General features: G+C 35.2%; 1 protein-coding gene across 1 annotated transcript; it reads left to right on the top strand.

The window, feature by feature from the left end:
- Nucleotides 1–6417: 6417 nt before the first annotated feature.
- Nucleotides 6418–8652, top strand: LOC128246007 (LDL receptor repeat-containing protein egg-1-like). The gene is made up of 4 exons (XM_052964217.1): nt 6418–6556; nt 7114–7236; nt 7502–7618; nt 8576–8652. The coding sequence occupies exons 1-4, from the start codon at nt 6418–6420 to the stop codon at nt 8650–8652; spliced, it is 456 nt and encodes a 151-aa protein (XP_052820177.1).
- Nucleotides 8653–12230: the final 3578 nt, after the last annotated feature.

Genomic DNA, 12230 nt, shown 5'->3' with positions numbered 1-12230 from the left:
GCAAGAATGCAGACAAATATGTACAAAGGGGTTGATCTGAACGTTGCAGTACACAAAATCCGTATACAATTTGATTTGGTTCTGTGGAGAGGAGGCTCACGTTTAAAGTTGCGCCCAAAGTTGCGTCTCCCTGCACCCGACACTCATCTCAACAGTTCTGAGAATCTCAAATGAGCGATATATGAGGCCCTGTAGTTATATTTGCATTTTCATATGACACTTGTTAACTACTGTACACTGTTAATATTTTTGACGGTAAAGTTGCTATACAGTCTGTAGTTGCTAGTTTTGGATTTCTTGACATTTGTACATTTCAACCACAAGACAAGACAACACCTGAATCCCCAACTACCAACTGGTTGGTAGTTTGATATTTGCGAATAAGTTAACCAACTGGAAATGGTCGAATAGCTAAATATCAACATCAACATCTGATTACTATGTAGTTGATTATTAGAATCCCAAACAGACAATAAGCAGGTAGTTGAATATTCAAATCCCCAACTGGCAACTAGCAGGCAATGCAATGTTACCCGGAGTTCACATTACTTGGGTTTTCCATGGCAGTACAAATAAAAAAAAGTGAAATTCAAGTTATTGAATTTAATGTAGCGGATCAATGATTCTTTTGTTTGCAAAGTAATTTTTGCATCTTAAGAAAGGTACAATTTTGTTTGTAACGGGGGGTTATCTTGGGAAAATCAAAATATTTATAATTCCGGGCTTCAACTATTGAATATTCGATTGCCCAACGACCAAGCACCAACTTTCAGCTATCTCCAAACTTTGCTGTCATTTAATATATATTTAATTTTATCTTTTAAACACTGTGTCTCAATATAATACCATGTATATTCAAGAAAAACATAAAGTAAAGAAAAGGCCTTAGGCCTAAGGCTAGTCATAAGCACATTAATAATAAACTGTATAAACGTCACAAACGGATTTTTATTTTTCCTAAACTTTGTACTCATTTGTAATATTGGCTTAAAGTTCATTCACCCAAATATGTAGCAATATAACGAAATATGAGCCTAAGTCATTTCTATTTAAGACTTAAATCGAATAAAATCTTTTTTGAAGCAGCGAATCCGGGGTCATTGTTAGAAATGGGTAATATGCACTAGGGGTCATTGTCAGAAATGGGTAATATACATATGCGTAAATGAACAGTCTCGATCAAACCAAGAGCCATATGTTTGGGTTTTTTATCACACCATTTGAGATAAGACAGCATTTAATATTGATTCCACGGCTAGGGCTAAGAATCACGTGACTTCACAGGGGTTCTCATATGGGTCATCACGGGTCACAAGCGATGTAAACAAATAAGTTTCGTTCATTTTTAAATAACATTTTGGACACAAAAATATGAAAACATTTCTAAACCTATAAAAAACATGCTATATTCTGCCTCTACACGTGAAATTTGTTTTTAGATTTGCTTGTATTTTAAAATATGCAATCCTTGGCCAAAAATTCAGCGTTGCATTGAACCCCGTTGAAGTCACGTGATTCCTCACCCTGACGACAATGTTTCAACAGCACACATATGTGGCTCTGCATCATTTGTTTTGGTGTTCATGAAAGGTACATGCTTCAAATGCGTTGCTTAGTTTTTCAATAGTTTGCCGCATTATTATGCTGCACGGAATAACAGCGCAATTGGAACACTATGGGGTGCGGGAGGGCTTGACGACTTTTCAAGGGGAGGCATTCCAAGTGATCATAATCCCAGGGCCGTCAAACTTCATAGACATTGGTTCATTTTTCTTTAAGCAATGTACTAGAAGCAGAGGCGATGGTATTATTCAATCACGCATAACAAAATATATACGTTTGTATGTTTAATTTAAGTTATTTAAGGTAACGAAATCTCAATCGTCTTCTTCTTTCAATAAATTAATTAATTGTACGCCTCCAGCACGTTTTAGTTATTAATTTACCAGAGGCCGACTACTTGTTGTATGGAGTTTGTCGGAAATAGTGGTACAAGTATTTATTTCAAACAGTACAGAAGCGTGTCCTCGTATAAAACATAGATACGAGTTGTGCTGTGTCCCTGTTACTTGGAAATATTACTTAAACATTTCATTTAAAAAAAAACGAAATTAAAGCGGGTAAGACGTATTTTGCTTCTTAAGTGAGGTTTTTATTATTCTTTTTTTCTCGAAAATTAACAAAAACAGCGTCCATAGGATTAGGGACTTTAAAAAAAAATCAAAAAAAAATCTTTAATTTTCAATTTCTGCCAGTTTCTTTTCGATTCGATGTAGTTAAAAACCAACGTTCTTTATTAATGATATCAATAGGAAAACGACCATTATTCTGTATTTTGCGTTCATCAAACCAATAATGACCATTTTATACAATCGCTGCACTCTCACAGATTTACCGTTTTGACAACTTTTTAATTTGTTGTCTTGGAATGATCAAATTTCTGCAAAATACTGCTATAAGACTGCTGACAAAAGATCAGATCGCAGATTTTCATATTTCTGTTCGAAAATTAATGATTTATGTATTAACGGTTTAAAAAAATGCATAAAACATCAGTTTTTGAACTTAAACAAAAAAATCTGCAATCTTATTTTTGTCAGCAGTCTTATATAACTCGTTCCCATGGATTTTCGCAAAAATTGGCTCGTTCCCAGACAAAAATTAAAAAAGGTTGTCAAAACGTTCAATCTGTGAGAGTGCAGCTTTACATAATATTATTTACAATGTACCAAGACGCGTTTAGCGAATAACGGACATGGAATAAAACAAATCGTTATAAGGCTAAGGTTTGTCGAACTCAAAGAGTCAAGTACAGCAACAACACGTCTGTGGGTTCGATTAACGTTCCCTTTTAATATGATATCGGCTTTCTAAATTATTACTTCATACTGTGCTCTGTCATAACCGATGTAAACAAACCAGAAAGTGACGTTAATTCCTAAAAGACTATTTTGAGAGAAAAAATATGAACATAGTTCTTAACCTGTAAAAGACTATGCTATTTTATGCAATCCTTGACCAAAATTTCAACTCGACGGAATTTTATAGAACGATGCAACGATTTGTGTCTCATTTTTCTTTGTAAAAATTTCTCAGTAAGAAGTAATATTTAAGAAGTCAAACATGCGTTAGAAAGTTATCAAATCTAAAATAATTCACACGTGTAGAAGCAGAAAATAGCATGATCTTTTATAGGCTTTAAGAAATATTTCCATATCATTTCTCTCAGAAAAGTTATTTAGAAATGAATGCCACTTTCTTGCTTGTTGACATCGGTTTTGAACCGTGGTGACCCATGTGAGAACCCCGTTAAAGTCACGTGACTCCACACCCTGTCTGTACTCAAGGTGAATTTTTCTAATCGATCGTTATATGTCTGCAATCGTCAACATTTGCCACTGGGAACTCCACGACCACTTTCTATCGAAAACAACCTCGGGTGTATGCCACGTTACATCAGTAGAAGTAGTTCGTAAAACGTTATTATTAATTAAATGTAATGTTTTTTCACGTGTAATTGTAAATCTAAGTTTAAATTTATTCCAAGTGAAGTGTATTATTGCAAACAAACTATTACAAACTATTTCTGTTTTCGCTCTTAGCAATTTGGTCACTTTGAGTCTTGAATAAAGTGCTTACCTTTTAATGTTTTAAAGCATTTGGTTAAAAGCCATCGCACTCCATTCATCATATCACAACAATAAAAGTATCTTATGATAGCATTTTAAATAATTTATATATACCTTTCCAACACAAACTATCCGCAACTTTCACATACTGAATTCTTATTCCGTTTTAAAATCAAAGAGTTTAACAAATATGAACAGCTTAAACTGGATGATAACTGTTTTAAACGAAAACTAATAGAAGTAAATATAAATGTTTACATCATTATACATGTAATATAAGTCACTCACGACAGCTTTATCAATATCATTATTAAAATATAGATATTTCTATCACAATAAAACAAATAATTTATGATAGCATTATCAACATATGTTATATACTTTTGCTGTGGGCAAATTAACCCATTGGGCAAATGTTGATCAATTAAACTGGGTATCAGTCACACATCTTGAGTGAACGCTACCATTTGGTAATTTAAAAGTTTAAATTTATTTTAGAGAGGTTGAAGTTCTTTAAGTGTTCCAGAATATGTCGAGTTATACTATGTTTCAGGGCAAAATGAACGTTGCGTATGTTCTTCTCTTGGCCCTCCCGGCCCTGACTATTACTCATCATGACCCATCACCACCTAGACAGTACCACCGACCACCAATGAAAACCCCAATAATGTACCCATATTTCTTCAATCCATACCTTCATATGAAGGGCCAGGTCACCAAAAAGCCGCCTTCGAATGTAGGCACAATGAACTCGTATACGTTTCAATGTTATATTCAAAACATCATTATATGTATGCGATTGATTTTTTAATGTTAACAACATTGTTTATGGGATTGTTGTTAATTTCTAAGAGTCATATAGTTTATTATGTGCCCATATGTATAAAAGTAAAACTAACATAGCTGAATCTGTTGTCACAATATCGCAGATCACATGTGTGTCCATAAATCCTATTAACGTATCTAAGATTTGAAAGTTAAAATATGAACAATATAAAAAATCTTTGCGTTTAGATTTGGTGACAATGCTTAATTACAGAACCAAACAGTTTGCATCTTTGTGTAACTACATATGTAATGTTTTGACAAAATGTTGATCACATTCCATAACGCTACACAGAAATGTTGTTTTTTTTTATGTTTGAATTACTGCTAATTATTGACGTCATTGAATAACTAACTGTTTACCAATTATTGACGTCTTTGAGTTACTGTTCACCAACCATTTACGTAATTAAAATACTGTTCACCAACTATCAGGCGTCTTTGAATTTCTGTTCGTCAATTATTGACGACTTTGAATTGTTAATAAACGTGATATTACACATTCTATTTTATGATGCCATTGAAAACTACACACAATGCTGACGTCATTACAGCTTCTCGTTGCGATGGGAAGTTCCAATGCGAAGGTGGTGGAAAACACGGCCACGCCGAATGTATCCACATTTCAAGGGTATGCGATTGATTGAAAGACTGCAGTAACGGCAAAGATGAGGTGGATTGTGGTAAGAGACAACGTTTTTTTATTCAAAGTATGTCATTTATTCGTAGTCTCTTTTATTCCGATTCTCAGTGATTTAACAAATTATAAGTGACATGACATGAAAAATAATGAATTATATCTATAGCACAGACTGAAAAATGTTCCAAATGTTACAAATAGTATAAGTGTATGATTATAGAAGAAAAGAATACAAATAATTCATAATGAACCAACCAATCGATGAAATTGTTGCTAACAATAATTCAGAAGCATGCATACGCTCTGTTTACCCGTAGCATATCTAAGAGCTTATCGAACGACGAAAAATAAGCGTTTAGATACATTTGCGACAAAATGCAAACACTAATTTTATCATACTTCTACATTTGTATTGGTATTGTAAAGTCTAACAATATCGTGACATAATATGCATATAAAACATAATTGTTTAATATAATCACTAATGATCAACTCTGATTCATGTGATTGCCGTGTGATACTTACATAAAACTTCAGATTTTAATAGCCAATTGGCAAAAATGTCATCTTTGCATCGTTCTACAAAATTCCGTCAAGTTGAAATTTTGGCCAAGGATTGCATCATTAAAATACAAGCAAATTTAAATATTTCACACGTGTTAAAACAAAAAATATTAGAAAATAGTTTTTTGTAAGCTTAGCAATATTTTCATATCTTTTCTGTCAAAAAAGTTATTAAGAAATTAACTTTACTTACTTGTTTGTTTACATCGCTTGTGATCCGTGGTGACCAAATGTGAGAACCCCTATAGGTCACGTGACTCCTCACCCTTGTATGTCGATCGACCTCCATCATCAAATGAAAGCGACTGCAGTATCATATTCTTGAATGCTTCCCTACATGTAATGTTTGCATTGGTTATACACTAACTGACATTTGTTTGTTGTTGTTTTTAGTTTATTAGGGTCTGCCCGTGCCCATCGGCTGCATTTTGCCTCTATACGTGTGAAATATTTTAGATTGACTTGTATTTTAATGATGCAATTCTTGGCCAAAATTTTAGCATTGCATCGATCGTTTTACAAGATGTCATCAAGTTGAAATTTTGGCATCATTAAAATACAATATTCGATAGAACGTTTAGTATTCGAATGTCAAAATCGGTTTTCGAATATTCTTTGTTTTGTTTGTTGAATAAATGAAATAGTAAACATTTTGCATGCAGTCACGTGATTCCTCACTCTGAGAAATCAAAAATCTGTTATCAGTTTTATTGTTTGGACATTCTAAGGAGTGTCATTAAAAGTGCAATACACTAAAATATGATGAGGTTCTCTTTATTGAAATCAGGCGATGACTGTGCCGCGAAAAAGATGATGACCTGCAACGACAGGCGATCATGTGCTAACCCATGTAATGGATTTCCTGACTGCCTGACAGCGGAGGATGAAAAATTCTGTCGTATGTTGAAAATAACTTGTATTCTTAACATATCTTTTTGGCTCAATCAAAGGATGCGAAACAGTGGCTTCAGCTCTTTATTAGCTGTATATTAGATGCCAATGACATTCGACCTACAAGCAAAAGAGTGGACATTTTTATAAATAGTAAGTACGACTCGTTATTTTTCATACTATCACGAACATAAGGGCTTATATGAGAAATCGGGAGATGCAGTGCCATATATATATTTTTAATCGTCACACGGTATTAAAAGAAATACAACTACAAAATTACCGAAATGTGTAATTCCTTGACTTTTTTTCACATACAGCTCCTGAAAGAGCTTGAGCCACTGCTTTGCACCCGTGCAATCGCAATTGACGTATTGTGTCTCGTGTCATCTTATATTTCAAACCAGGATATACTAATTTAAAATGGAGACGCGTTTGTATGCATTTGCACTTCTACGAAACCACAATTTCATTCAGCGGCAAAACGATATCAGCATGAAGTCATACAGCTGAATTCTTCTTGGCATCGTCTGGATCAACATCTTATTGTTCTCTTTCATATAGCGCCTGGGTCACTGTGTGGCGTGAACAGGTACGCCTGCGCTGACGGTAAAACCTGCATCCGCAGGAATCAGATATGTGATGGGATGAACGACTGTCCAGACTTTGACGATGAGAAAGACTGTTGTATGCTATCACTTTTGTATTATTAATATTAGTTTACAATTCACTGTACATAGCTTGTCCTTGGCTAGTTTCATATGATTATATAACCTTCCATTCGTGATAATGTTTTTTAGGATTCATCTTCACTACGACATAGATTAACACGTCACAGACAAAAAAACATACCCGTGCTTTGTCATTGATTGTAACTCAATATTTACATATTGCCAATTTGAAAAATATAAGAATATACAAATATGATTATTCTAGCCTCATATTTCTTCAGCCTGTGATGGTCCCGGGCAATACAGATGTCTCGGTAAGGAGGAGAAGTGTATTCCTGTCGGTCTGGTATGCGACAACATGGAAGACTGTCCCGACGGCGACGACGAAAACTCTTGCCGTGAGTTTGTCATTATATAAATGATATATTGATCTTTGTTTAAATTAAATAACTCTTGAGACGGGTGCTATGCTACCTACTAGGACCGTTAGCAATGATGCAATTATCCATGCTGTCAACGTGCAGCCCAAGCTGCGTTTGTGTGCCTGTGTGAGAGTGTCTAGAGCATGGCGGAAATAGGTATTGTTAAACTTCGCTAGTCTGGTTCCCTGCTTACTGATATTTCATACAGTACCGATAACGATAGTGTTAGGGGAAGGAACTCCAGACTAAAACTTCGCTCGTTAACTCGAGTCGACTGTATGTATTGCACCTTTTATTATCGCATGCTATGTTACGGGTATGTTACAGCTGCCAGTATATAGTGTATGCATCCATTGAAGACTATTAGTGCCATTTATGAATGTCTTTTTTTCCTTGAGAGCTTCTATGTCGTGGCCCAAATTTGGCGAGAATTCTCAAGTCCTTATAACAGGATTAGTCTCAGCTCACTTTTTTTTTGTTAATCAATCCTTTGTGTATTAATTACCTCTTTCAGAGTTGTTATACTTTAGACAGCAATTATCGTTTTGATAATCACAATATTGTTTCGCATTTTTCAAAATTCAATTCAAACATGTTTTGTGGCTAATTGAAATAAGCTTCTTAAGCCTGTTAAGCTTAAGAAGTTGAGAAATTGGAGCGTGCGGAACAGGGTTTTGTCTTGGGCTAAACATGTTTTTATTTTTTTTGAAGGAATTAAACATTGCACATGAAGAAACTGTTTATTTAAAAACGTGTAAAGAGGCTCTTTCCAGCGCCCGATTCCAAGTATGAGGATATGCAGTGACGATCCATGTGACCACAAAAATTGTGTGAGCCCATGTTTTATTTTCAGCGTTTTATTCCAAGTGTAAAAATACCCAGAGCACATGCCTGTGTCCGATAACTATGTGTGAACCAGTGTTTTGTTTTCAGCGCCCGGCTGCAAGTGTAATGAAGGCCAGTACATTTGCCTGAGAGGGAATACGTGTGTGAACCCCGAAGACCTGTGAGGAACGCGGGGGTCCCGAGGATAACACCTGCGAACTTGGAGATGACGAGAATCCACTGTTCTGTAATTACCCAACTACTGCAGCCTGTACCTGATTGCGAGTTACATCGGAATTGCATGTCAGAAAAGCAGACAATAAAAATATCAATTAAAAATTAACTTTCTTATTATTTTTTTACAAAGCCCACGGACCATGAAATAATTCACTACTCACATTATTTGACTGTCAGTCATATATTCGTTCCCTTTGTCTGCATGTAGACAAATTGCAGGGTGAATTTCAATTCTGCCACATCGCGAGTAAATGCAAATGAAAGTGAATTCCTTACAAGTGGAAATTACAAATCATGTTTGAATTCACGTGTTTGGCTTTGGTTAATCCTCACTGACATAGATTATCCAGTTTAAGACATTAAGTCGATGGTTGCCTCGTTAACTCGCAATGAAAGAACACGTACTGGCTCACCTTTGAAATGTTTAAGTTATGTTGTGGGACAATGTTAAAAGTAGAAGTTAAAGCGAAAGCTATCACTCTGTGATTTCTGTGCATATGTGTTCTACTGTTTGCAAATGCACTGAGCAAAGCGTTCTTGACAATCAGTTGATAAAATCGAGTTCACAATAATAATATTTTTCATGTATTTTTGTATCGCCCCTAAAGCGGTACCGAGCAGTTAGTTGAGATCTCGTGGAGATTTGTTTGTAGCCATGCTGTGGGCATAACTTAAAGTTTCGGCTCAATCTGTCAGGCCATTATGCAGCCAATGGGCGCGGGCAGACCTTGATAAACTCAAATAAACAAACAAGACCACTTTTGAGGCAAAGAATCAAAGACGCTGCGAATGTTTATGAAACATGATTAAAAGGAAGCATATGCAGTTCACCAGCATACCAAGTTTGAGGTTCCCTTGATACAAGCATTCTTCATTAATTGAACGAAATTGGATTTTCATTTTAATGTCATCACTTCCTTGACTTTTGACTAACTGTCGCAAAATAGTTAGGGTGCTGGTCATGTTTGAGGGACCTCTACCAAGTTCGAGGTCAATAGGCCTTAGCGTATTTCAATTTTTGATAGGAAACTGTATTTTTAGGTTACGGTCACAACGACCTTGACCTTTGACCAACTGACCTCAAAAGCAATAGGGTTCATCTGTTGGTCATTACCAACCTGCCTACAATGTTTAAGATCCTCGGGCCATAGCATTCTTCAGTTATTGATTGGAATCCGATTTCCAGCTTTCACCACTTTATCCTTTGATCCACTGAGTTCAAAATCAGTAGAGTTCATATCATGGTAATGACCTACCTACCTACCTACCTACCTACCTACCTACCTACCTACTACCTACCTACCTACCTACCTACCTACCTACCTACATGTACCTACCTAGAGGTTTAAGATCCCCAGGCCTTATTTTCTTCATATATTGATCGGAAACCAGGACCTTTGACCAACTGTACTGTATTGAGAGGAATGACAGAAGTACAACAAGGCCCGTATTACAGAAGCACCTTTAATAAGTAAGTTTTAAATATTTTCAATTAATTAAAAAAAGATATATTTACAAAATCATATTAGAACATCAATATGATTTAACTGCTTTAGCATAAACATACTAATAGTAATATTCATTTGTTCATATAAAGTTAACCACACATATCAATCATGTATGTTTGTAGTCCCAATATCTTTTAGTAATGTAAACTTATCGAAATGTATGTACATGTATATCGAAATGACTTCCCTTCGCCTTTTTGACAATTTTTAACCCCCAGTTTGAAAAAGTCATTCCTTTAAATATTTGTTTGAAAATAATAATCATACTTGCAGTTATTTTCACAAAATAGCTCAATTGAAAGCTAAATTATAATAATTCTAAAGAAGAAAGGGATGAAATAAGACAATATACGGCCATGGTTATTGCATAATCGGGTTACGTACATTTCCTACATTATATCATTCACACTGTTATATCTGGGACTAGGCTTATTGGTCCCAAGTCATATGTTATGAATTGTCATTGAATTTTCAAATTTATCCTTTTATTAAAAGTAAAAAAAAAGATTATTTTAAATAAGCAAAACATCATTCGAAACTTTTTTGAGGTTTGATGAATCTGGTCCTAAGCTTGTAAACCAAGCTATGAAAAACCGTAACTTACGAGGTTTGGACAAGTTATTAAATACCTATTAAATATGTCCATAAGTTTGTTATAACGGTATAAGTCATACTTTTTTTGTATATTGGTATTTCACTTTTCTTTTATCAGTTTATACAATTGTTTGTTTATTCAAAAATGTTATTTTATCAAACCTATTTTATAGTTTTATTTCACAATTATAATAATGATGACTGGTCCACTTTGATCACGTGACCCCTCATGGTACAACACTATTATACATGAAAACTATTGATCTTGTTATTGTTTGTATTGTGTCAGCAGGTCCCGTAAAATATAAATCAACATTTTAGAAAGTGTTTATTTATTATATTTTAAATGTATTGTTGCCATAAGTGTTTAAATTTTACGTTTAAAAGTCATTTCAAGTGGTTGATCTTTTCCCGCGTTATTGTGACTGGGAATACTGGGAAATGACTTACTCAGTAATAGTTCAACCCAGGAAAGTTGTATCCCGTTGTACGTGCTTTTTAAAGAGCACGGGTATTAAAGACCCTCCGTTTGCTCATAACGTGGGAATTATATTTCTTTAGAGTATTGATAAAACATGATTATTAATTTATGCGAGTAACATTTAAAAAAAAACAACGATAAACAAGGGAATGTCATGTTCTGTTTTTACGTGGTTATACTGGGGTCAGAAGAATGTTGGAATTGAAGCCCCCCCCCCCTCCCGCCCTCTTATACACAGTGATCTCACTTGGAAAATACCAGACCAAAGTCAAAGGAACTCATGCAGTCTCTTATTTATTATTTTCCAAAATTCAGATGAAATGACATCAACATTATTCTGTACTTTCAATACCATTATACAAACCATGCATATACTTTGCGATGTACATCGCCTATGTACCGCATGGAATGTACGTATGGATGCTTTATAGTCAAAATAGGCCACACTTCCAAGAGCACGAGGTTTCCCCTACCAACACCATGCACGTCCAAATCCCGCCATAGTCTTGTGCAGAGCATTCAGTTTATTATTCCAGAAAGGCTCAAGATATTCAACAAACGTTTTCTCCAGCAGAAAAGCATTAACCATAACTTTAATAAGAGCATGAGCATCGTCCAGTATATAAATATTCAGGTCGCATTAAGTCAAAGTATATAATTCAGTATCAGATTATTGTAACTATTGAAAATGTTTTCATGATATTTTTTCATGTAGTTTATTCAGCCTTTGTGAAGTGTACCATTAATGCACCAGTCAATTGTAACCACGCCCCCCCCCCAGGTGCGGGGAAAAGCGGGGAAAAGCGGGGACTTTGACTTTCGGTCCAGCCAACCTGGCTAAAATCCCCGCCATGCGGGGACGAACAGATGGTAAAGTCCCCGCCAAATACCCCCGCACCCCAGGGACCTTAGGTAAGGCCTATTCCGCGCTATATTTAAAGCG

The sequence above is a fragment of the Mya arenaria genome, chromosome 9 (assembly GCF_026914265.1).
Source record: "Mya arenaria isolate MELC-2E11 chromosome 9, ASM2691426v1".
Classification (NCBI taxonomy): Eukaryota; Metazoa; Mollusca; class Bivalvia; order Myida; family Myidae; genus Mya; species Mya arenaria.
Note: the sequence above shows the minus strand (reverse complement) of the source record. Positions and strands in the feature narration are given on the sequence as shown.

Coding starts and splice junctions, on each gene's coding strand:
- LOC128246007 (XM_052964217.1), top strand. CDS start 6,418: ATGATGAGGTTCTCTTTATTGAAATCAGGCGATGACTGTGCCGCGAAA. Junction 7,237..7,501: donor TGACGATGAGAAAGACTGTT/GTATGCTATCAC, acceptor ATATTTCTTCAG/CCTGTGATGGTCCCGGGCAA. Junction 7,619..8,575: donor CGACGACGAAAACTCTTGCC/GTGAGTTTGTCA, acceptor TTTTGTTTTCAG/CGCCCGGCTGCAAGTGTAAT.